General features: G+C 45.1%; 1 protein-coding gene across 3 annotated transcripts in view; it reads left to right on the forward strand.

Annotated features, from left to right (window-relative positions):
- Window positions 1-22,182, forward strand: part of NADK (NAD kinase) — a 41,554-nt gene that overhangs the window by 7,431 nt on the left and 11,941 nt on the right. The window contains exons 1-5 of one of the 3 annotated variants that reach the window (XM_087879304.1): window positions 266-337; window positions 5,577-5,770; window positions 6,820-6,903; window positions 19,851-19,980; window positions 21,863-21,971. In XM_087879304.1, the coding sequence (XP_087735430.1) occupies window positions 5,589-5,770; window positions 6,820-6,903; window positions 19,851-19,980; window positions 21,863-21,971 (505 nt within the window). In that variant the 5' untranslated portion in view covers window positions 266-337; window positions 5,577-5,588. Of the gene's footprint in view, window positions 1-265; window positions 338-5,576; window positions 5,771-6,819; window positions 6,904-12,120; window positions 12,968-19,850; window positions 19,981-21,862; window positions 21,972-22,182 lie in introns of those variants that run through there. The other 2 variants (XM_034434847.3, XM_034434848.3) reach the window with 2 other exon arrangements.

Here is a 22,182-nt window from a genome sequence, read left to right on the forward strand (position 1 = left end):
TCTGGATTAGGTTCATATTGCTCCTTTTAATTTCTTTGTGAATCGCCATCTATGTTGGGTTTTGTATATCAGATTTTATTCCTGCAACTCGCTTTGAGTTGGCGACCATATAAATTTTCTTTGATAAATAAAATAAAAACAAACAAATCCTACAGACTGTAATTGCTACGTTGCAGAAGACTTAACATTGGCCAATTCTCTTCCGCCTTTTTTTTTTTTGTGACATGCAACACAGCGCTTCTGTTTTTTTTTTTTACCAGAGTGGTTATTCATTTTACCCCTCGCATAAACAAACACCGATCAAGGGAGCCAAGCATCCTCACCATCTAATTATACGGTACTTATTTTATGGATTTGTTAATCTCCCCGCTGTTAGCGTGAGAGCTATGCCAGTTGGGTAGATCAAATCTAAAGGATTTCCTGTTTTCCTAGTGTTTATATTTTGAGAGAGGCCGGCTTTAATGAGCGCCATTCAAAAACTCCCCTTAAGAAACTGCCCTTGAGATAGAATTCTTCCAAATTGCTAGCATATTTAAGGAAAATGGGTGGAACTATTTTTTTTTCTTTCTTGCCGAGAAAAGCTTTTGCTGAAAATCCTGAATTGAGGGTTGGGTTGCTGGTCTGTGCTGGCAATATAAGTGCGGGTGGAACAGTGGTCGGGTTCTGTACAATTGTTTTAATCTGTAAAAGGGTTTATCCTCCTCTTCGTTTAACGACCCCATAATCAGGGATGGGATTCAGCCGGTTCGTATCAGTTCGGGCGAACCGGTAGCTCCGACGATCAGGTGAGAGCAAACCGGTTCGCTCCGACGATCAGCTGGGCCCGCCCGCCTCTGTGCTATACCAACCTATATTTCCTTTGTTTGAAGCCCAGCTGATAGGCGCGGCAGAGCGGACTGCTGTGCCTCAGCTGTTTTACTCACCGGGGCTGCAGTAGAAGGTAAGTTGTAGAGCTGTTTTCAAACGTACTGTGCGTACGTGCTCAGCGAACCGGTTATTACACCGGTTGAATCCCACCACTGCCCATAATCCCTTGCGGGGTGGAGTCTGGACAACTGAATGGAGCTAGCAGAGTATTTACTGGCCGGATGCCCTTCCTGACTCCCAACGTGGAGTTTTGTTCAGCAGATATATTCTCAACGTGCCCAGAAAGAGAAATATCTGCCTCTACCTAGGATCGAACTGGTAAAGGGTTTATAATATAGGTGTAACTATATTATAATTAATATTATCTAGTTAATAGCAATTTCCTAAACCCTTATTTACTCTACGTTTGCCTATTGTCAAGCTCCTTTAAACCACGATGTAATTTACCTAACTCTTAATCTGCGCACAAGGTACTTGAATTAAACAAAAGAACCAAAAGAAATGTTTGGTCTGTGGGCTTCTCATTTCAAAAACAATTGGTTCAGCTAATAGATTTTTACCAACCTGCTAAAGAATATATGACTAATAAGCGGTTAGTAGTTTTATCCATCCGTGAACTTGATACAGAATTGGTAAATACTGTAATTGGCAAATACAGGATCTGTTCCCATGAACGGGAAACGAAGAATCAGAACCAGTAATTTTAAAAATTATCCATCGAAAAGGGTGGAGGACGAAAGAAAGTACGGTAAATATTGATTTTTTTTTTTTTAAATGGCTGTTACTCTCTTTATGGATATTTGGTGTATTCTACTATTGCGCAGCGAGGCTTTACTTCCTCATAAGCTATGGGTCTCCACCCGGCCGGGAATTTTACGCTGCTTTTTTGTAGACTTTCTTCCTCAAAGTGTTCGCAAGATTACCTCCCTTTAGAGTGGGACACAGGTGAATCTGAGCTTTTCAGGAAGGGAAGTGGCTGAAATTGCTCTGCAAGTTGAAAAAAAAAAAATCAGGCTTTTGATACCCTTTAATATTTTAATAATTGAGCCTTGCAGCTCCAAAAAACACTCCCGACAACTGTAACACCTTCAAAAGATTAACAAAACGGCCACGCCGAGCTTAACATCTTAGGTTAGCTAATGTCGTAATCCTCCATTCCCCTGTTGCACACTTAGGTTGTGTTTGTGTGTCACGCTGATTGTTACTTAATGGGTGGATTGGGGGAGGTTTTGATTAGCACCATGCGGAGGCCCAGCTGTTGGGGTTTACATACCATGGTTTATGTCTTGGCACAGGGGAGTGAAGTCAGCCAGTTGTGACTTTATTCCCCGAGTCACAAATTAACCATGTTAATTGCAAGACATGAGCTGGCCTTCGCTGTATATTTCCAAACACTTGATTTATAATGAATGTAAGGCATAGGGCAGTAACCTTTTTGCCATTGCGTGCCAGGAGCAAGGGGGCGGGATCATGTGTGTGTATGCCCGCACCCATAATTCTGTGTGCCCTGCCCTCGCGCATGCGTGCATGAACCCCCATCCCCCGCTCCTGACATGTGATGGCACGGTAGGCCTGTTTTTGGCTCTTCCCAGACTCCAGAGCCTTTCTAGGAGTCTGGGGAGGGCTAAAATAGCCTTCCCAGACCCTCCGGAGGCCAAAAACAGCCCGTTTGCAAACTTCCGGTCCCAGCTGAGCCCACCGATATGGCTACGTGTGTCACCTGTGGCACATGTGCCATAGGTTCGCCATCACAGGCATAGGGGGGGAAAAATCCTCATTTAATCCATGGGGTTGTAACTCTTCAGGAAACGACAGTGAAAGATCTGTCTCGCAAGAAAAGTCGTAGGATGAGGCAAAACTCACTTAACAAATGTCTTGCTTATCAACAGAAATTTTGGGCTCAGTTGTGGTCGTAAGTCGAGGACTAGCTGTATTAAAATACATTGTTATCTGGCAGGATGTGTGAATGATGGAGGTGGTGGAAACGGAGGGGATCTTTTCCCTTTCAGCATCACTCCAATTGCTCTGTTTGGGTAGGGGACTCCCGCCCCCCCCATGTATAAAATTACTCTCGCGTACACATACTCAAGTTCTGCTCAATCAAAGCCAAATTTACTGCAATTTCAACTTTCCCAATACCACCCAGCTTGGTGGTTGCACTGTGGAAAAATTAAGAATGGCACAGAATCAGTGCCACGTGTTGGCCACCGATATGCTAAGCCCGTGATGGCAAACCTATGACACGCGTGCCACAGGTGGCACGCGGAGCCATATCGGTGGCTATGTGAGGTCAGCTGATTTTCGGGCCTTCTGGGCCCACCGGAAGTAGGGACACAGGCTGTTTCCTGCCTCTGGAGGGCCTCGGGGAGGTGAGAAAGGCCCGTTTTTCACTCTCCCCGGGCTCCAGAGCCTTTCTAGGAGCCTGGGGAGGGCGAAAACCAGCCTACCGGGACCACCGTGAAATTGCGTGCCAAAAGCAGGGGGAGCACGGGGGAGTATAGGGGTCGGGTGCATAGAATTATGAGTGTGGGCACATGCGAGCGCGACCCCACCGTGCTCGCGACCCCACTTTTGGCACACGATGGCCAAAAGGTTAGCCATCGCTGTGCTAAGCCATCTAAACTCCAAATGCTAGCTCAGAATAATATTGTCTTAACTAACTTGACGCGTTGGCTCAGCGGCTAAGACGCTGAGCTTGTCGATCGAAAGGTCGGCAGTTCGGCGGTTCGAATCCCTAGCGCCGCGTAACGGGGGTGAGCTCCCGTTCCTTGTCCCAGCTTCTGCCAACCTAGCAATTCGAAAGCACGTTAAAAAAAAGGCAAGTAGAAAAATAGGGACCACCTTTGGTGGGAAGGTAACAGTGCTCCATGCACCTTTGGTGTTGAGTCATGCCGGCCACATGACCACGGAGACGTCTTCAGACAGCGCTGGCTCTTCGGCTTTGAAACGGAGATGAGCAACCGCCCCCTAGAGTCGGGAACGACTAGCACATATGTGCAAGGGGAACCTTTACCTTTTATTTATAGCTGGTGGCTGATGAAGCAGGATATCTGCAGCTCAGGATTGTTATTTTCCTGCAGACATTTCATTACCCAACTCGGTAACATTATCAGTGCTATTAGCTGAGGTAATAACAACCAAGCTCAGACATAACTAAGGACCCCTTATCTGGAGGCTGTTTAACAAGAAATTGACTTTGACCTTAGGCGTCTTTAAATCAAGATATATATATATTTTTATTTGTCTGCATCCATACTTCCTTTTCCCACGTAACGTTTTGTTTACCAGCTAAATTGGGCGAATCATTCTTACATTGGATAAAAACAGACCCTGGTCAGGAAACTTGCACCAAAACGGTGATTTTGTCACTGAAGAATTAGGAAATTTTGGGAGAAAGCACTGTCTTGAGATGAGGGGGTGGTTTCCAAAAAAAAAAGGCTCCACAGAGGAAGGGGAATTTCCAAATTTCTGATCTTTCCCCACTATTTTGACTTTTTAAAAATCATCTGTTTTAAACGCAAGCAGTGATTTACTGGGGCTATACAATTATGCAACCATGATGTCGCTAGCTAGGAAAGGCAAATTAGAAGCACAGGTAGTCCTCGGCTTCTGACCACAATTGAGCCCGACATTTCTGATGCTAAGCGAGACAGTTGTTAAGTGAGTTTCGTCCCACTTTACGACCTGTCTCACCACAGTTGTTAAGTGAATCTCTGCCGTTGTTAGTCACACGATTTTTAAGTGAATCCGGTCACAAAAGGGAGGCACTGCAACCATCATAAATACAAGTCGGTTGTCAAGTGTCTGAATTTCGATCATGGGACCCCGGGGGATGCTGCCATGGTTGCCAGTGTGAAAAATGGTTATAAGTCACATTTTTTTTCCAGTTACGTAACTTTGGTCCCTAAATGAACTGTCGTAAGTCAAGGGCGACCTGTGCTATCGCGGTTTGAAACGATGTCGCTTGCTAGCTTAGCCTGAAGGAAAGTCAGATTTGAAACGCACATACAAATACAATACCTAGAGTGGTGGGGTGGCCTAGAGGTGGAGCTCTCACCTCACAATCAGGAGTCAGCAACCCGTGTGGCTCTGGAGCCGCATGTGGCTCTTTCATCCCTCTGCTGCGGCTCCCTGTTTCCAGTTGGCTCCACAATTGATAGGGCTTTCGGTTAGGACAGGTAGAGGAAAAAGGATGCCGTGCTAGGAGGAGACTCTATGGTGGGGGAACCGGACTTCCGGTCGGCAGAAGTAAAAGGACGCCATGCTAGGAGGAGACTCTATGGTGGTGGTGGGAACCGGACTTCCGGTCAGCAGAGGAAAAAGGATGCTGCGCTAGGAGGAGACTATGATGGGGGAACTGGACTTCCGGTCGGCTGCAGAATTGAACGGCGGCTTCCGGTTAGGACCTTTGTGGTTCTTTGAGTGTTTAAGATCGCTGACCCCCGTCCTAGGTAGAGGCAGGTATTTCTCCTCTCGGCACGCTGAGATTATATCTGCTGAATATAACTCCTCATTGGTGACAGGAAGGGCATCCGGCCAGTAAACACTCAGCTCCAAGACTCCACCCCGCAAGGGAGCGCGGGATCGTTAAACGATGATGGCGATAGAAATACAATAACTAAATGCCTCCAGAAGCTTAAATTCTGCATTTGCTAAAACTTGAACCCAAATTTTTAATTCTTTTCTTCCTCTCTTTTCCCTCCACCAAGTTCCTTCTCAACATGGAGTTGCAAGCAGAGGCATTTGGTCCAGCCGGGGAAGACTTAAGCCCTGGCACCATGTGCTACCAATGCCCTACCTGTCACGCCGACGAGGAACGGAGCTGCGCGAATTCCATGCGAGGACGGACAAAGACACGGAGTTTGTCTGCTTCTCCCGCCCTGGGCAGCACCAAAGAATTCAGGTACCACATGACCGCATGATCCTCGCATCACGCAATCACGGGCGGCTCTGAAATCTCCACATCATCCGCCTGACCTATGAATAATCATTCCTAACGGATCTCTCAGAGGGCAATGAGTGCCCAGCCCAATTCTCCTTTCGTAATTGTCCCCTTCGTTAATTGTACCATCCAGTCATTTAAAAACCATGCCGTTTAATGGTTCCTTCGGCCTCGGTGCTAAATTAAACGCCTACGCGATTGCCGTCTAAACCTCACTGGTTTAGATAAATAAACCAAAGGTTTATTTAAGGTCCAGAGAAACTCAACAGTTTCAAATAAATCAATCAATCACAACTTGATCGACCGGTTCCTTTCCGAACGTGTGTGTGTGTGTCTGTGTCTGTCTGTCTGTCTGTCTGTCTGTCTCTGTCTGTCTGTCTGTCTGTCTGTCTGTCTGTCTGTCTGTCTGTCTGTCTGTCTGTCTCCGGAAAGAGCCCTCTTGTTAAGCCACATCTCCAGCTCAAGCACAGGAAAGACAGGGGTTCTCTCTTTTTTTTGTTTCTTCTTGTATATTTTAATTTCCTCCTGATATCTTAACCCAACGTTTCAGGGCCCTGGTGCTTTACAGACAGCTGGCCTTCAACTCCCAGGATTCCCCAGCTGCTGGGGGAATTCTGGGAGTTGAAGTCCGTGCCCATCTAAAAGCTGCCAATACCGAATTATGAATATTGAATCCCAACTACTGTTTCAGTGGTTGCATTCTTCTGCACATCCTTAAGTCGAACTCAAACTAACTACGTTGTTTCGGCGTGACGGGAACCCATTCTGTAGACTGTACCAGGGGTCTCCAACCTTGTCAACTTTAAGACTTGTGGACTTCAACTCCCAGAATTTTTCAGTAGCTTATTGAAATTTCAGAATTTTGAGCTAAATCAGACTCTGTTGCTGACGGTTTTAAGGTGGGGGGAGTTAAATTGTAAACGGACGCTCCTTTTTTTTAAGTCCTCGAAGACGATGTTGCATCTTCTTGAGATGTTAGGAACTAAATCCTGCCTTTTTTCTCTTCCTAGGAGGACACGTTCCTTACACGGACCATGCCCCGTCACTACATTTGGACCAAAAGCTTGCATGTTGCAGAATCCCCAAGCCATCATGTAAGTGGAAAACTTCCTCTTGTCTTATTTATAATTTCCAGGAACGAAAGCCGATTAAATTAAGGAACTGTCGCAAGAGAATTCCAGACACCCTTAATCTAAATTATAGAATTTGTTTTTGCTTGGTTTTGTTGTTACAAGAATTTTGTTGTTACTTTGCTTGGTTAAACACAGCGGCTCCTTAAACTGTTTCCTTGTTTTCTCTCGTAAAAGCTCTGATTCACTCCTACGACGCTTAACTGCTTTGCAAAGGTGGATTTATATGTCTTTGATCGTGTCCATAAAAGGGCAGCTGGGATGATACATTTGTTTTTGAATGGAGAGAAGATGGTGACCGATTATCAAGGTGTGCTTATCCGCAGGTAGATGTTTGTCTTCTGTTTCCTACAGAAGACTTAGCTTGAGTTCCATGTTTTGGAACAAGTTTTGGAGAAGTTGACCTCATGAACTTGATTGAGCTCCTTCACAGAAAGTGCCTCAGAAGTAGACTGACTCTGACCAAAATCCCCTCCCAAAAGGGGACATTTTAAATGGGATGAAGGGACGCGGTGGCTCAGTGGCTAAGATGCCGAGCTTGTCGATCGAAAGGTCGGCAGTTCAGCTGTTCGAATCCCTAGCGCTGCGTAACGGGGTGAGCTCCCGTTCCTTGTCCCAGCTTCTGCCAACGTAGCAGTTCGAAAGCACATTAAAAAAAAATGCAAGTAGGAAAATAGGGACCCCCTTTGGTGGGAAGGGAACAGCATTCCGTGCGCCTTTGGCGTTGAGTCATGCCGGCCACATGACCACGGAGACGTCTTCGGACAGCACTGGCTCTTCGGCTTTGAAAGGGAGATGAGCACCGCCCCCTAGAGTCAGGAACGACTAGCACATATGTGCGAGGGGAACCTTTACCTTTACCTTTTTAAAGATCTCAGGGAGAGTTGGTTTACAGGTGATCCTCGACTTACGACCACAACTGAGCCCAAAATTTCTGTTTTACTAAGGGAGACATTTGCTGAAAGAATTTGGCCCCATTTTAGAGCCTCCCTTGCAACATTTGTTAAGTGAATCCCTGGCAGTTGTTAAGTTAGGCACAGGATGGTTAAGTGAATTTGGCATCCTCGTTTACTTCGCTCGTCAGAAGGTCGCAAAAGGGGGGAAATCACACAACCCCGGGACACTGGGACCGTCATAAATATGAGTCGGTTGCCAAAGTGTCTGGATTTTGATCATGTGACCACGGGGATGCCCCCCAACAGTTGTGCGAAAAACTATCGTAAGTCACTTTTTTCAGTGCCGTTGTAACTTGGAACGGTCACTAAACAAACTGTCGTTAGTCAAGGACCACCTGTATTTGCGTTATTTAGGTACTGCCCGTTCCTGAAGGCTCTGGAGAAGACTCTCCAAGTTATCTAGAATTATTTTCCAGCAGTGTCCAGAGCAGCCTTTCAATGCAGAAAAAAACATAAGAATTTGTTTCTTGTGATTATAAGTTGAATTTATGATTATAAGTTGAAAAGCGTCACTTCTCCTTTAGCTCTGCCAGCTGCTCACTTTGTTTGAAATGGGGAAATGGTTGGGAACAAAACGGTACGGTATTTTCAGCCTATAGCTTCTCATTAAGAGAGGCGGCTCAGCGCTGTGGGTGTGAATGCCCGTTCTTATTTTCTAACGTGTATTAAGCGAGGTGGAAGTTTTTAGACCTTTCAATAACATGCGTGTCTTTTCGCAGTCTTCCTGAGTTGAGTAGCCATGGATGGTCTCTCTATTTTGGAGCCTAACCAGCCTATCCGATGATTAAATTAATTCCTTTTCTGCACTTGCACACCCAGACAGTGGCCGAAATTGTCTAGATGGCAAAGAAAAAAAAACCAAGAATGAAACTATTCAAGCTTTTAGCGCATTGTGTGAATCCAGTTGGTCTGACTTTGGTGGGGTATAAGCCTGGGCATGAAGTTAAAATGTTCATGAGCATTGCCAGAGGTGGCATTCAGCCGGTTCGGGCGAATCGGTAGTAGCGACCTGCCCCTGTGCTATACCGACTCTATTTAGCCACGTTTTCAAGCAGTATTCATGCGTGGAAGCTGCGTGTGTGAGCAAAACACATGCACGGAAGGCCATGCGCGGGGCATGTGTTCACATTTTCGATGCTGGGCGAACCGGTAGTTAACTTATGTGAATCCCACCTCTGATTGTGTTGCGTATACATGCACGCGTGTTGGTCCAGATTCCAGAATCTGAAATGCAAGATTCTTCCTGACATTCTTTCCATCAAACTCACAACTCCCTTCCTTTTCCATTGCGGAGAGATTGCATTCCATTGGAATTTTTTTTTTTTAATTCTAATTTTGCAGAGAAACGTATTTGCCTGAGAATAATTCTGATTTATCTTCTGCATGGCGGCTTTTCAAATAGCTTTCCCTTTTTTTAGAAAAAAAAAGAAATCTGGTGTCTCCTGGTGTTTGGGTGCTTTTTAAAATCTGTTTACATTTGTACGACCAGGAAATGGATGGTAATGAGTTGTTGTTTTTTTTTGAAACCTGTGAGAATCAGGAATGATGATCCTGTGTTAAGAGAAGGGCTGCTTCCCCAGTTCTGGGTTCAACTCCTACCCTGTTTCCCCAAAAATAAGACCCAACCAGAAAATAAGCCCTAGCATGATTTTTCAGGATGCTCGTAATATAAGCCCTACCCCAAAAATAAGCCCCAGTTAAGATTGTCAGCAGATGGAGGTGTTTATTACCGTATTCCCCCCCCCCAAAATAAGCCCTAACCAGAAAATAAGCCCTAATGCATCTTTTGGAACAAAAGTTAATATAAGACCCAGTCTTATTTTGGGGAAAACATGGTAGTATTTCTCCATAGGGCTGGGGAAGATTTTGTTTGTTTGTTTGTTTCCTAAAGAATTGCTGGAATTCAAATCAGGATTGAAATATTAGTCTAGGATTGAAATCCTCGTCTAGTTCTCCTGCGTCTTAAAGAGGCTCTTGGTTTAATATGATGAGGACTAGAATCTTGTTTTGTGTTTAAGGGTCATCCCTCCGTAAAACTTTTGCAAGCTGGTAACGGGGCTTGGGGGGGGGGAAGTCTGCAGAAATTAAGTCAAGTTGGTAAAAGAAAGTGCTGCTTTCAGTGGTTTTGTCTGGTTCCAGTTCCGTGGGTCGTTCACCTAATGGAGATCCTCCTGTGTCTTTATATCATTTTTTGGGCAGGTCTGCTTTCACAGTGAAAGCTACGTCTTCTGCGTAGTAGATTATAAAAGTCTGTCTTGAATTATAACTTGTTGTTGAGTTGATGGCTCAGGGTTAGGAACTTCCCTTGTTTCGTAAGCCGGAGAATCCAGAGACGTTGAAAACGGTTTCAAGCCACCCAGGGCATGCCGGAAAAGTAAATTAAAAATAACTTTTTGCGATGGGACCTGAATTTTTTCCCTTTTCAACCAGTGGTGGGTTTCAAAAATTTTCGTTACCAGTTCGGTGGGCGTGGCTAGGTGGGAAGGGGGCATATGACTGAATGGGCGTGGCCAACTTGACATCACTCACACCCACTCAGTCACATGATCCCCCCACACCTAGCTACGCCCACAGGAAAAGGTAGGAAAAATATGGGAATTTCCACCTATCTACCCCCACCCTCCCTTCGCCAATTGCCCCCGTTCCCCTCCTGTAGTGAAGGAGCTTCCTCTACCACCACCGCCTCTTTGTTCGGGCTGCTTACCTTCCGTGGCGGCTAGTCCAGAGTCCAGAAGGCAAGCTGACCGGAGTTTTCGGCGGCCCCCAGCCAGCCGCTGCTGATGGAAAGCGGCTGGCAAAGAAGACTCTTTGAGAGCTGCTTTGCAGCTGTGGCGGCTGGCCGCAGGCTGCCAGAAAGTACCGCCGGAAAAAGCTGCTGCTGTCGCCGCCATATTTTTCGCGCATGCGCACCCCATTGGACTTGCAAGGCAATGGGATATGCGTGTGCGATGAACATGACGGCCGGGCTGAGTGAGCGGTGACTGGGGGGAACAGATCAGGGGTGTGGCCGGCCAGCCATCGTTACCGGTTCAGCAACCGACGACAAATCATCGCTACCGGTTCTCCCAAACCAGTGCGAACCGTAGCAACCCACCACTGTTTCCATCCCTTGAATTTTCCAGAGATGGAAACCTTGTGGGATAGCCTCTTGATGCCACAAGTTCTTCCTCCAGGTGCCTTAAATACAACAGACATTCCGTACTTGGCCTGTTCTCACAAGCGTCGAGACCAGCTATGCAAAACCGCCACAGATCTCGGAGAAAACCTGGTCCCGTGCTAATCTGCTGGGGAAGTCCCATTTATTCTGGCGTGGTTAGCTGGCTGAGCTGTGAAGTCAAACTGAGGCTAAATTCAACAAGCGTAGCCTCAGCCACCCAATTCCCGTCTACATTGTCACGATCCAGTGGAGTTATTCGGACGAGACCTCAACTTCCCATCGCTTTATGTAGCTGCCGGGTCTCGCTCTCCCACCCCCTGGGAAAGTTGCCGGCATTGAGCAGGTTGTTAGATCCACTCAGATCCAGTCCTGAGGTTTGGCATCTTGGTTTTGTTTTGTGTGTTTTCTCCTCTCTTGGCAATTTCAACTTCCTCCTCGTTCTCTCATTTCTCCGCTCCTTCGAAACAATTCGCAACGAAGACAAGGGCGCAAAGCGGAGCCGATTGTGGTCAGGCAGGCCAGACCGTCGGAGAGAGACAAAGACAAGGGGTTAATATTTGTTGACTCGCCCGAACCGCACGCAATCCGTGTCCTTCGTTTCTTCGCCTCTGAGTCAATTGTGGTTTAACTCAATTTCTCCCCCCCCAAACCCCCTCTTCTTCACCCGAACTCCCCAATCTGCAACAGCACTCCTGGGGCATCCGTGAAGGAGCTTCTTCTTATAAATTGATCGATGAACTGGTTCGGGCTCTGCCACTTTACCCGTTCCAGCTGCCTCTTTTCTAATCCCTGCGCTTTTGCAGATTTGCAAGAAAAGAAAATTTTAAAAAAATCACCTACACCTGCTCAAGAGAGCCGAAGCTGACCAACCTCGCAACAAGACAAAAAAAAAAAAAAGAGAAGGAACGCTACTGACTCAGTCTTTGTCCTGAAAACACGCACACATACATACCTCCTTCCCTCCGTGCCAGGTGACAAGTCAGGCCTTCCCGTGGTTTGGAAGGGTTAAAGGCAGGGTTATTCAACTTCGGACTTGCATCACTCGTTTTTTTTTTTTTTTATCACCAGGTTAGAGCAGCTGAGACGTGGAGTGCTCCTCCTTCTCCTCCTCCTCGGGGTTTGTACAATATAATAATGTGTGCTGAGATTAATCCACTGGCCAAGGAGGCTCCGAGCGTTTCTAGACTCGAAAAAGCCGAGCGTGAAACATCCAGGGGGGAAACAAAACCGCCACCAAGAACGAGAGGCATTAGAGCAGCTGAGCGATTCGACTTCCCGGCACTCTTTTCTTTCAGTTTTGGATTTATCTGGCTGATTTTTTTAAATCCACCCGCGTTTTACTTCTCCAAATTATTTTCTTTTCCTCCTTAAGAATCCCAGGCTGTCCGTTTTGAGTAGGCAGTAGCGGGCCGTGCCGTCTCTCTGCTTTTAATCTCCCATATGAAGATTAATATGAAGCTGGGGACAGTTGTGGTTTGTTAAGATGCAGAGACGCATCGGAGGTTGATTAAAACTTGTATGTAAACCGCTCTTCGTGCGACAAGAAGTTGGAGGAAGCATAAGGATTTTTTTTTTTTTAATACTTAACACCGAGCACTTTTTCTTTTTCTTTTTTTTAATTTTATGATTTGAGAGGTCCTGGATAATTCTTTACGGTGGGTTTTTTTTCCCCCCAGAAAACAGCAATATTTATTATTTTTTGGAGTGGGTGTTTCGAATTGAAGCAGGTCTTTTTTTTTTTTTTTTTTTTAAATGGAAGTTGGACTTAATAGCGCCGTGTTTCGTCTGAGGTAGCTGTTTGGCTCCCCAAAGTTGATTTTGAGGCTCGTTTTTGGCCCTTGGGTTCACCGCGTGCCTGGGAGAGAAGGATGAAGATTTTTCAGCACCGTCCGTTCGGTCGGGCAACCTGGAAGTGGTGAGTCTCGGGAGGGAAGGGAAATCGTTGCGAGTTAGAAAACAGTAGAGAAAGTGAAGAGGAAAAGGATTTTGAGAGCTCTGGCTTTTTGGCAGGAAGGAGTTAATTATGGCTTGTCTTCGGAAAAAGTTACCGGAGTTACTGAAAAGCCGGGTGGATCCATTCGAAATGCTGAATCACCTTTTTTTTTGGTTCCACCTTGAAGTAAATAGCAGGTTAGGAGGAAAATACCTTGCAGGGTAAAAGTTCTCCGAAGTACAGGTTCTAATTCCCTTTTCTTTCTTTTCATTATATCCCAGTCTTCCTTCCTTCCTTCCTTCCCTCCCATTATTCTTTCCTTCCTCCCTCCCCATTATTCCTTCCTTCCTTCCTTCTTTCCCATTATTTTTCCTTCCTCCCCTCTTCCCTTCCTTCCTTTCTATTATTCTTGCTTTCCTCCCTCCCCTTCTCTTCCTTCCTTCCTTCTTTCCCATTATTATTTTCTTCCTCCCTCCCTCCCCTTCTCTTCCTTCCTCCTTCCTTCCTTCTTTCCCATTATTCCTTCCTTCCTTCCTTTCTTCCTTCCCATTATTCTTTCTTTCCTCCCTCCCCTTCTCTTCCTTCCTTCCTTCCTTCTTTCCCATTATTATTTTCTTCTTCCCTCCCTCCCCTCCCCTTCTCTTCCTTCCTCCTTCATTCCTTCTTTCCCATTATTCCTTCCTTCCTTCCTTTCTTCCTTCCCATTATTCTTTCTTTCCTCCCTCCCCTACTCTTCCTTCCTTCCTTCCTTCTTTCCCATTATTATTTTCTTCCTCCCTCCCTCCCCTTCTCTTCCTTCCTTCCTTCCTTCTTTCCCATTATTATTTTCTTCCTCCCTCCCTCCCCTCCCCTTCTCTTCCTTCCTTCCTTCCTTCCTTCCTTCCTTCCTTCCCATTATGCTTTCCTCCCTCCCTCCCCTTCTCTTCCTTCCTTCCTTCTTTCCCATTATTCTTTCCTTCCTTCCCTCCCTCCCTCCCTCCCTTCCTTCCTTCCTGATTTTTTCTGCTTGGAAGAATATAGGGAGCATGATGTAAAAAGTTAAACAAGTTCAATGTTCCATGTTTTGTTTTTAAAACACAGTGGGATGATGGTTGATTTCTTTCTTTGTTGTGTTTGGGGTGTTGTAGCCTGCCTGTGTCTTCTGTGCAGCTTTAAAGCAGGGTTTTATAATCACCTTTTGGAGGTTACGTAAGGTGGTAGAGGGATGGCTTAGGATTTATCCTGAGTTCATGGCCAAGACCTTCTGGCTTTCTTAGAAACAGAAAAACAAATTTATATCCAGAGTGGAAGTTTTGCTTGAAGAGAGCACATAGGATTGGCTATTGATTTATTTTATTTTTGAACGCTTCTATCTCCTGCTTTTTACTGATAAAACAGCCTGGGGAAAATATTTGTCTAATATTTTGTAAGTGATAACCTAACTGGAATGATTCTAAATTGCAACATCACATTTAGTTAATTGTTAATATAATACAGGGAGAACTATACTGAGTTAGATTGAAGAATTCTTTAATTCCTGCCCTAGAAATCATGGGTTTAGTTCAGTAGAATTCTTGTGTGTGAGAGAGATAAATAGATCAGATAGATAGATAGATAGATAGATAGATAGACAGACAGACAGACAGACAGACAGACAGACAGACAGACAGACAGACAATGGACAGACAGACAGACAGACAATTTGCCACTGTATAATTAATATATATGTCTAATTGCCACTGCTAGCAAATTTAATTTTCTCTTTTAAAACTGATTGGGTGACCATATTGTAGCATGGAGTTCCCCAGTTTGCAGCCTGCAAAGAAATTGTCACTTTTCTTTTTTTTTTTTTTAAATATACTTTATTAAATTTTGTCATTAATTGTCACTTTTCATCTCCATTGAATAAGAAACCCAGGCTAATTTCTTTTCTCCACACGCAGAAAGGTTTTAAACAAATATCAAAGATTAAGCATATAATATCTTTCCTCTTAACCTTTGGCTTGTATTCATAAATAACCAGATCCACCCCAGGCTAAACATACTTGCAAAAGAAAAAAGAAAAGAAAAAAGAGAAGATAAGAGGAAAAGAAAAAAGAAAAGAAAAGAAAAGAAAAGAAAAGAAAGAAGAATGCATAAGAATGCAGTTAATTTTAAAATTAAGAACTGCCCCCCCGTTTTTTTTTTCTTAATGTGCTAAATGAAACTTTTTGCTAAGTGATAAGAAAACTGGTTTGATAGAAAGCCTGTGCTTGATTCACAGCTCTAGGCTGGCCTGCTTCTCAAAAGAGACATCAAAATTGCGTGAGAAAAAGGAGGTTTTTTTTTTTTACCGCTGTGATTTCCCTGTTTATCAGATTGTCAACTGGAACGCAAAGTCCTTGGGAGAATCCTTGCATTGTTACGTTTGCTCCCTTCCCAACAGAATTTACTAAGCCGATCTCAGATTCCTCGGGTCGATCACTTCTAGGCTTGTGGAAGTGTGACAGTTAACACAATCTACCAGCCCTTTTGACAAACCTACAACTTCTAGAGGCAAGATGTTCCACTGATTAATTAACAGAATAAGAGACAAGGGCAAAACTCACTCAACAACTATAAATTTGGCGGTCAATTGCGGTCATAAATTGAGGACTACCTGTATCGAAGAGTCTTTGACCATTTCCCACAATTGGGTTGTCTCTCATCTATCAGTTATGGGAATCGGCTACCTCCAGTACAGTTCCTGGCTTCGGAAGAGACAGATTTATTGAGGGATAAGGTAAAGGTAAAGGTTCCCCTCGCGCATATATGCTAGTCGTTCCCGACTCTAGGGGGCGGTGCTCATCTCCGTTTCAAAGCGCTGTCCGAAGACATTTCCGTGGTCATGTGGCCGGCATGACTCAATGCCAAAGGCGCACAGAACGCTGTTACCTTCCCACCAAAGGTGGTCCCTATTTTTCTACTCGCATTTTTTACGAGCTTTCGAACTGCTAGGTTGGCAGAAGCTGGGACAAGTCACAGGAGCTCACCCCTTTACACGCGGCACTACGGATTCGAACCGCTGAACTGCCGAACTTTCGATTGACAAGCTCAGCGTCTTAGCCACTGAGCCATCGCGTCCCTATTGAGGGATACTTATCCTAAAAGCTAGTCTGGGGTTTTATTCTAATATGATATGTTATAGATGTAGAATTGCAAAAAAAACCCTAAACTCAGCTTCCAATGTCTTTGCCTTGGGGATTGGAAGTTAGTAGGAATCTGGCTAATCATTTCACTGGTTTAGATCATCTCTTAAGAGCTGAATTTTAATATATCCCTAACCTTCTTGCTAGGGACGTGGTGGCTCGGTGGCTAAGATGCTGAACTTGTCGATCGAAAGGTCGGCAGCTCAGCGGTTCGAATCCCTAGCGCCGCGTAACGGGGTGAGCTCCCGTGACTTGTCCCAGCTTCTGCCAACCTAGCAGTTCGAAAGCACGTAAAAAATGCAAGTAGAAAAATAGGGACCACCTTTGGTGGGAAGAGAACAGCTTTCCGTGCGCCTATGGCGTTGAGCCATGCCGGCCACATGACCACGGAGACGTCTTCGGACAACGCTAGCTCTTCGGCTTTGAAATAGAGATGAGCACCGCCCCCTAGAGTCAGGAACGACTAGCACATATGTGCGAGGGGAACCTTTACCTTTAACCTTCTTGCTGGGAAGTCTATGGTCAGATCTGAAAGCAGCTAGCCATGTCCTACTTCCTTTATTGCAAGTATTTTAGAGACACGCGCTATAAACTTTATTTCATATCTTTAAAAAAAAAAAAAAAACCACGAATCTGTCGAGTCCCTGCCTAGATTTTCCAAACCAGCATTGACTTCACCGCTTGAGCAGGAGGTTGGACTACAAGACCTCCGAGGTCCCTTCCGACTCTTCTTATTCTGTTATTTGTGACAGAGCGGTGTGCCTTTTCCCCCCCTAAAACATAGCTTATCTCCAGGATTTAAAGGATCACTTAAAACACTCCATCCAAGAGAACAGCAAGCTTCCTTGTCAACATCTCAACCCTAGAAAAGGAGCGAATTTAAATCACGTGTGATTTTTTTTTTTTTAATAACAGCTCCTGGCTTACAATAGCGCTTCTGTCTTTACGCAGCGGCCTGTCAAGAGACGGGCAGCAGAAACGTTCGCGTACCACGGCGTTCGATGCTACTTCGCCGTCTCTGCTTTAATCGCCTCGAATAAGAGGGAGCCTGTGTCTTCCTTCCTCATTGCTCCACAGTCCACTCCCAAATGTGCTTTGCGTGGGAACGGTGCGTGGGGTTAACCTGTTGGACGACCGGCAATCAGAAAGTTGCAAGAACACCTTCCCTTGTTTGACGCATTTGTCCATTGCATAAGAGCCGGAGACTTTGGCGTGGCACCAACATGGGCGTTTGGCAGCTGGAATATCCCATGGGGAGTTCATCTGCCTAGGGCAGTGTTTCCCAACCTCTGCAATTTGTATGATGGGTGGACTTCAACTCCCAGAATTCCGCCCGCTGGCAATAGGGCATTGTGGGAGATGTGTATGGAGTCTGGCCAGGATGTCAAAAGTTTGGAAATCACCAGCCGGTCGGCTGAACGCAGTGCGCTCTAAAGGATGGGTGAGCAAACAGATTGAATACGTAAATAAAACGGGGTGGGTTTAAACTCATTTTGTAACTCTTGGGAATTTTTTTTTTTTTTGCTAAAGGGCCGCTTTGCAGACTTGAACTCGGGGCCCTGTCTAACAAAAGGAAATCCAGCGGTGGGAAAAGTAAGGTTCTACATTGAGGCAGTCAAACAGGAATAATATCGGTGATAACCTGGCTCAATAGTGATGACTGTGAGAGGGATCCCGGAATCCTAGTGGACAAGCACTTAAATAGGAGCCAGCCTTGTGCTGCAGCAGCGAAAAAGGCCAACGCAATCCTAGGCTGCAGAAACAGAAGGATAGAATCAAGATTACATGAGACCACTTTAAAATGCCTTGATAAGGCCACACTTGGAATCCTGCATCCAGTTCTGGTCGCCACGATGTAAAAAAAAATCTGGAGACTCCAGAAAGAGTGCAGAGAAGAGCCACAAAGAGGATTAGGGGACTGGAGGCTAAAACATATGACGAACGGTTGCAGGAACTGGGGATGTCCAGTTTAATGAAAAGAAGGACTAGGGGAGACATGATAGCAGTCTTGCAATATCTCAGGGGCTGCCCCAAAGAAGAGGGAGTCAAGCTCTTCTCCAAAGCACCTGAAGGCAGGACGAGAAGCAACGGGTGGAAACTAATCAAGGAGAGAAGATACTTGTAGAACTAAGGAGAAATTTCTTGACAGTGGGAACAATTCATCGGTGGAACAACTTGCCTCCAGAAGTTGTGAATGCTCCAACACTGGAAGTTTTTAAGAAGAGGTTGGCTAACCCTTTGTCTGAAGTGGTGTCGGGTTTCCTGCCTAAGCAGGGGGTTGGACTAGAAGACCTCTAAGGTCCCTACCAACTCGGTCATTCTGTCACTCTTTGACCAAAAGGTGTGCCTTTTTCTCTAAAACGTAGCTTATCTCCAAGATTGAAGGTTTCTGTCCTCTTGGAGCAGGACAGGCCCTGCGGACAGATGGGGGACCAAATGCGTGAGGCACAGGTTCTTGAGCAAATCAGTCGAGAATCTCCCACTGGATAAACTTTTCAAACGCCAAGCATTCGAGAGCCCTGACTTTTTCTGAATTATTTGCTTTCAGTATTAACAAGAAACAAGGTAGAATGCTGGGAAATTCCTAAATTGGAGCCGAGGGTGCGTGTTTGTACGAGTGACACTCTCATTATATAAAACGTGGAATTTTTATTTTTTTTTAAAAAAAAAGCCCCAGAGGGACACGTCGTATTCTGGCCTGTAAAAAAAAATAAAATTAAAATCAGCTGTTTAAAAGCCCTTCCTCCCCTTCGGTGTTCTTTTTTTAAACTCAGCCTAGGGAAATTCACATTTCAATCCATCCTTGGAAAATTCTACTTCTCGTGCCAGAGGAAAACCAGCAGGCAAAGGAGAAACTATGTGTGTGTGTAGTTAATCCCACTGGTTCTTTTTATTTATTTATTTATTTATTTTGCAACAATTTGAGCATCCTGGTCTTGTCTGTCATCTGCACCTCCATAACTGTCTGGTTTGGCTCTGCAACCCAACAAGACAGAGACGGACGTCAGAGGAACATTAGGACTGCGGAAAAAAACTGTGGCTACCAACCTGCCTTCCATGGAGGACCTGTCTACTGCACGAGTCAAAAAGAGGGCTGGGAAAATATCTATAGACCCCTCGTATCCTGGACATAAACTGTTTCAACTCCTATCCTCAAAACGACGCTACACACCAGAACAACTAGACACAAGGACAATTTTTTCCCCCGAACTCTGCTAAACAAATAATTCCCTCAACACTGTCAAACTATTCACTAAGTCTACATTACTACCCTGTTTCCCCCAAAATAAGACATCCCCTGATAATAAGCCCAATCGGGCTTTTGAGCACTTGGCAATAAGGCCAAGCGCTTATTTCAGGGTTCAAAAAAATATAAGACAGGGTCTTATTTTCGGGGAAACACAGTATTACTATTAGTCTTCTCACCGTTACTATCACCCATCTCCTCCCACTTATGACGGCATGACCGTAACTTTGTTGCTGGTATCCTTACGATTTATATTGATATTGATTACTTCCTAGTATGATCTGATTGCTTATTTGTACCCCATGACTATCATTAAGGGTTGTACCTTATGATTCTTGACAAATGTATCTTGTCTTTTTATGTACACTGAGAGCGTATGCACCAAAGACAAATTCCTTGGGTGTCCAATCACACTTGGCCAATAAACAGTTCTATTCTATTCTATCTATTCTATTCTGCTGTCTTCCCACAGGCACATTCAGGATCCGGCAAGCCAGCGGTTGACATGGAACAAACCCCCGAAAAGTGTCCTTGTGATCAAAAAGATCCGAGACGCCAGTCTTCTGCAGCCCTTCAAAGACCTCTGCATTTATTTGACCGAGGTGAGCTGGATTTCATTCTCTCCTTCTCTCTCTCTGGCTTTTTCCCGTTGGTGCAGAGATATCCCTGGGATCTCGGAAGACCGGAAAATCACATCCAATTTTTGGTCACCGGGATGTAAAAAAAAAAAAAAAAGATAAGTACAGGCTGTCCTCGACTTACAACAGTTCACTTAGTGACGGTTTGAAGTTACGATGGCTGAGAAGCGCTTTTCACAGTTACGACCATTGCAGCCTCCCCGCGGTGGTGTGATTTACATTCAGATGCTTGGCAACTGATTCATATTTATGACGGTTACAGCGTCCCTGCGTCACGCAATCCCTTTTTGCGATGTTCCAACAAGCCAAAGTCAACAGGGAAGCCCGATTCGCTTAACAACCGTGTTGCTAATTTAAGAACAGCAGGGCTTCGCTTAACAAATGTGGCAAGAAATGGCTTAAAATGGACAACTTTCAGAATGTGATGTAATCCTTTTCCCAGTCTTTAAACATAAATCTCGACTGAAAAGTGATATGTTGACTGTTAATAGGCCCGAAGGTGCTTTTTCAAGAGGTATCTGGACTTCCTTGGTTTTTCCTTGAAGAAGTTTCGCTTCTCGTCTAAGGAATCTCTTCAGAACTGAAGAAGCTTCTTGGACGAGAAGCAAAACGACTTCAAAAGAAAAAAAAAACAAGGAAGTCCAGTTGCCTTCTGAAAAAGCACCTTTGGGACAACCAGGACCTGGATGACGGAGAATCTCTATAGGCCAGGAGTCAGTAACCTGTGGCTCTGGAGCCGCATGTGGCTCTTTCATCCCTCTGCTGTGGCTCCCTGTTGCTGGTCGGCTCCACAATCGATAGGGCTTTCGGTTAGGACAGGTAGCAGAAAAAGGACGCCGTGCTAGGAAGAAACTCTATGGTGGGGGAACCGGACTTCCGGTCAGCAGAGGAAAAAGACACCGCGCTAGGAAGAACCGGACTTCCGGCCAGCTCCAGAATTGAACGGGGACTTCCGGTTAAGACCTTCGTTGCTCTTTGAGTGTTTAAGGTTGCCGACCCCTGCTATAGACGTTGACTGTTGATTCAATTCCCCGTTCTCCCGACCGAGAAAGAAATTAACTTACAAACGCCCAGAGGTTCCTTTGCCACCCAAGATGGCAGCTGATAAGGTTTGCGCCTTAATGGGGATGAACCACTCGGGCTCTTGGTTAAAATGCATGGCCTACATACCCGCCATATTAAATAAATCTCATTTTCTAGATTCATTCATTCGGCAAATATCTTTGCTGTTCAATGCCCAAAGAATTCCGCACAGTTCTTTTGCCCGGCTTATTGTTTTTGGAGATTCTCAGTCATTCAGGTCACGATTGTCCCAAAGGTGCTTTTTTTCAAGAGGTGACTGGACTTTCTGGTTTTTTCTTTGAAGATGTTTCTCTTCTCCTCCAAGAAGTTCTTCAGCTCTTTCCCTGGCTTGATTTAACATACCCTGTTTCCCCGAAAATAAGACCTCCCCTGATAATAAGCCCAATCGAGCTTTTGAGCGCATGCATTAAAATAAGCCTCCCCCCCGAAAATAAGCCCTCCCTGAAAATATTTAAACACAGAGCTGGAAATCAGGTAAGACGGCAAGAGGAGCCCCGTCTTGCTCCATGCGCCCCAAAATAATAAGACCTCCCCGAAAATAAGGCCAAGCGCTTATTTCGGGGTTCAAAAATATATAAGACATTGTCTTATTTTCAGGGAAACACGGTACTTAATTAACCAGCGTTGAAACTATGCTCGGCAAGCTATGGTGAACATAGCCAGCAATTCTTTGATTGACCTGGTTCAGTGGAACCGTTGAAGATCACTGAAGAGTTTTTTTTGTTGTTGTTGTTGTTGACTTGTTTATGTTGACTTGTTCCAGGTGAACAACATGCTGGTTTACGTGGAGAAGAAAATCCTAGAAGATCCAGCCATCATGAACGATGAGAGTTTTGCGTCGGTGAAGAAGCGGTTTTGCACTTTCAGTGAAGGTATTTAGGAGCTTCCAGGTAGATCAAAAGGACTGGTGCACCTCTTCCCACCTAGTATCCTGTTTTCCCGAAAATAAGATCCAACCGGAAAATAAGCCCTAGCATGATTTTTTCAGGATGCTCGTAATATAAACCCTACCCCAAAAATAAGCCCTAGTTAAGATTGTCAGATGGATGCTTTAGTACCGTGTTTTCCTCAAAAATAAGACCC

The sequence above is a fragment of the Pantherophis guttatus genome, chromosome 15 (assembly GCF_059756535.1).
Source record: "Pantherophis guttatus breed Tessera chromosome 15, ASM5975653v1, whole genome shotgun sequence".
Lineage (NCBI taxonomy): Eukaryota > Metazoa > Chordata > Lepidosauria > Squamata > Colubridae > Pantherophis > Pantherophis guttatus.